This window comes from Dioscorea cayenensis, chromosome 3, assembly GCF_009730915.1.
Source record: "Dioscorea cayenensis subsp. rotundata cultivar TDr96_F1 chromosome 3, TDr96_F1_v2_PseudoChromosome.rev07_lg8_w22 25.fasta, whole genome shotgun sequence".
Lineage (NCBI taxonomy): Eukaryota > Viridiplantae > Streptophyta > Magnoliopsida > Dioscoreales > Dioscoreaceae > Dioscorea > Dioscorea cayenensis.
The window spans coordinates 16,120,762-16,123,066 of NC_052473.1; the positions used below are offsets into that span (position 1 = coordinate 16,120,762).

At 38.9% G+C, this 2,305-nt stretch overlaps 2 protein-coding genes across 2 annotated transcripts; both read right to left on the reverse strand.

Annotated features, from left to right (window-relative positions):
• Positions 1-1,182, reverse strand: LOC120250843. The gene is made up of 2 exons (XM_039259571.1): positions 432-1,182; positions 1-374 (listed from the first exon to the last, which is right to left on the reverse strand). Exons 1-2 carry the CDS (start codon positions 1,180-1,182, stop codon positions 1-3), a joined length of 1,125 nt encoding a protein of 374 aa, XP_039115505.1.
• A 75-nt stretch (positions 1,183-1,257) lies between these two features.
• On the reverse strand, positions 1,258-2,082 carry LOC120250859. Its single transcript, XM_039259572.1, has one exon. It carries the CDS (start codon positions 2,080-2,082, stop codon positions 1,258-1,260), a length of 825 nt encoding a protein of 274 aa, XP_039115506.1.
• Between the last annotated feature and the right edge of the window lie 223 nt (positions 2,083-2,305).

Below are 2,305 nucleotides of genomic sequence, written 5' to 3' on the forward strand. Positions count from 1 at the left end.
TTAGAAAGAAAAGGCGGCTCGTGAGAACGACTTCATTAACCAGTTCGGCTTCTCCGTGCCCCTATGAAAGAGTGATAATTGCGTTAACTGAAGGCCATGACCAGCCAAACCAGTGGCGATGCAGTTCCACTGATATGGAATAAGGTCAATATGAGGATGGCCCAGCTGTTGTAAGAGCAACTTTACATCCATGATGAAGTCCTGTTGCAACCAGCTGATATGCTCCGCCACATTGTGAATGTTCCTCCACAGTCCAGCAGAACTGATATAAATGTCTGAGCATCTCACCAAGGCGTTAATGGAATGGGACAGAGCCAAATGAAGAGCGCGCGATTCAAGCTCCAATGCACCATCAAAACGACTAGGACCATATCCTGCATAAAAAACATTAGCATTAGAATCTATAAGAAAGAAACCCAGCCCGCCTTTACCTGTAACAACATTCCATGCCGCTGCTAAGAAGATCCCCAGAGAGCCAGGTGAAGGTCTATTCTGCATGACATATATCTGCATTCTGTGGTTAGCAGGAGAGAAAGAGAATTCTTTAACATGCATGAAAGCCAAATTGGTTGCCTTATTAATATCAAGGTTATCCTGCTTGAAGATACAGTTGCATCTACATTTCCAGATTTGCCAACAAGTAGCAGCAATAATAGAAGCCAGAAATTTGGAGTTACTATGAATATAGAAATCTAACCACTGACCATTGTTGAAGATATCCACCAAATTAATCTTAATGTTGGCCAAACATTCCACCCGTTTCCAAATTCTGGCAGTAATATGACATTTACTAAATAGATGCTCAGTAGATTCTAAAACCAGACCACAAAAAATACAAGAATTAGGAGGACCAAGATTCATCCTATAAAGAAACTCAAATGTTTTGATCTTACCATGGATCAGGAGCCAAATAAACATTTTGACTTTGGGAGTAACATTAAGCTTCCAAATATTAGACCAACCATTCCAATCAGTCCAGTTCAAATGGCTACTATTCAAAAATGAATAAATTTTAGAAGAAAGGTTGGTACTAGATGAAGCAGGCAACCAGATCCAATGGCTAGCCTCCTCAAAGCAAATCTTGCCATGAGAGAGGATGGGAGAGTTCCAATTGTTGCCAAACAGACAGTTAATGGCCTCAATATTCCATGAATTATTGACAATTAAATCCTCTAATCGCATGCCGTTTAAATCATAATTCATATTAATGAAAACAGGTGTATAAGCAATGGGAATATTAAACATCCAAGGATGAAACTAAAGAGAGATGGTATCAGGATTAACACAATTTATCCACAAGAAAGGCTTGATAGCATTGGCATTACTACACAGCCCCTTAAAGAAAGTAGAACAATTTGGAGGAGCATTCATAGTCCAAAAATTATGATTACCATATTTTAAATGCAAAATGTCCACCCAGATAGATTGATGCCGATTAAGAAAATTAATAAGGTTCTTAGCCATAAGAGAATGTTTAGCGGTGAGTAAATTCCTAATTCCTAAACCCCCCTCAGCTTTGCTAGAAGTGATGACATCCCAGTTGACCAAAGGCAAACCCTTACCTTGCTCATAGTTAGCCCATAAAAATTTCCTAGCACCACTGGACAGCTTAGAAAGAACAGAGTCAGGGATGGGATAGACCGATAAATAATAAATGGGAACAGTCATGAGAATTCTATTAATAAGGATAGACTTGCTAGCTTTTGAAAGTTTAGTCTTGCCCCACTTGGAGATAGCCCTATTAAGTCGATGGATCATAGAATCAAATTGAGCAAGGGCAAGTCTTTTTGGAGAAATGAGAACTCCTAAATAGGTGAAAGGAGTTTTACCAAGCTTAAAATTCAGGATACTGCAAATGCTGGAGGTAACTCTATTGTTGAACCAATGAGGTACAAAAATTTCAGATTTATTCTGGTTGGGGAATTGGCCAAAAAGCTGAGCATAAATATTTAAGCAGAAATAAACATTTCTAGCAGCTTTCCTGGAAGTAGTGGTAACCAAAATAAGATCGTCAGCATACATAAGATGGTTGAAGTTGCGAATCAAATTATTGGAAAAGCTGGGGATAAGGCCAAGAGACATAGCTCGATTAAGAATAGTTGTGAGATTTTGACCAACCAAAATGAAAATGTAAGGGGCAAGAGGGTCCCCTTGTCTGATCCCCCTAGAAGGATGAAACCAAATAGATGGGTTCCCATTGACAATAATGAAAAAAGAGATAGCTTCAAGACAAGTTCTGATATAAGCAACCCAGGTGCTAGGAAAGTTTATTTTAATAAGGGTAGCCAAAATGGTGTAGCAAGAA

Excerpts from the sequence above, each read along its gene's own strand:
- LOC120250859 (XM_039259572.1), bottom strand. The coding sequence starts at position 2,082 with ATGTCTCTTGGCCTTATCCCCAGCTTTTCCAATAATTTGATTCGCAAC.
- LOC120250843 (XM_039259571.1), bottom strand. The coding sequence starts at position 1,182 with ATGCGATTAGAGGATTTAATTGTCAATAATTCATGGAATATTGAGGCC. Across the intron at positions 375-431 it reads GGCATGGAATGTTGTTACAG|GATATGGTCCTAGTCGTTTT; the intron begins GTAAAGGCGGGC and ends TTTTTTATGCAG.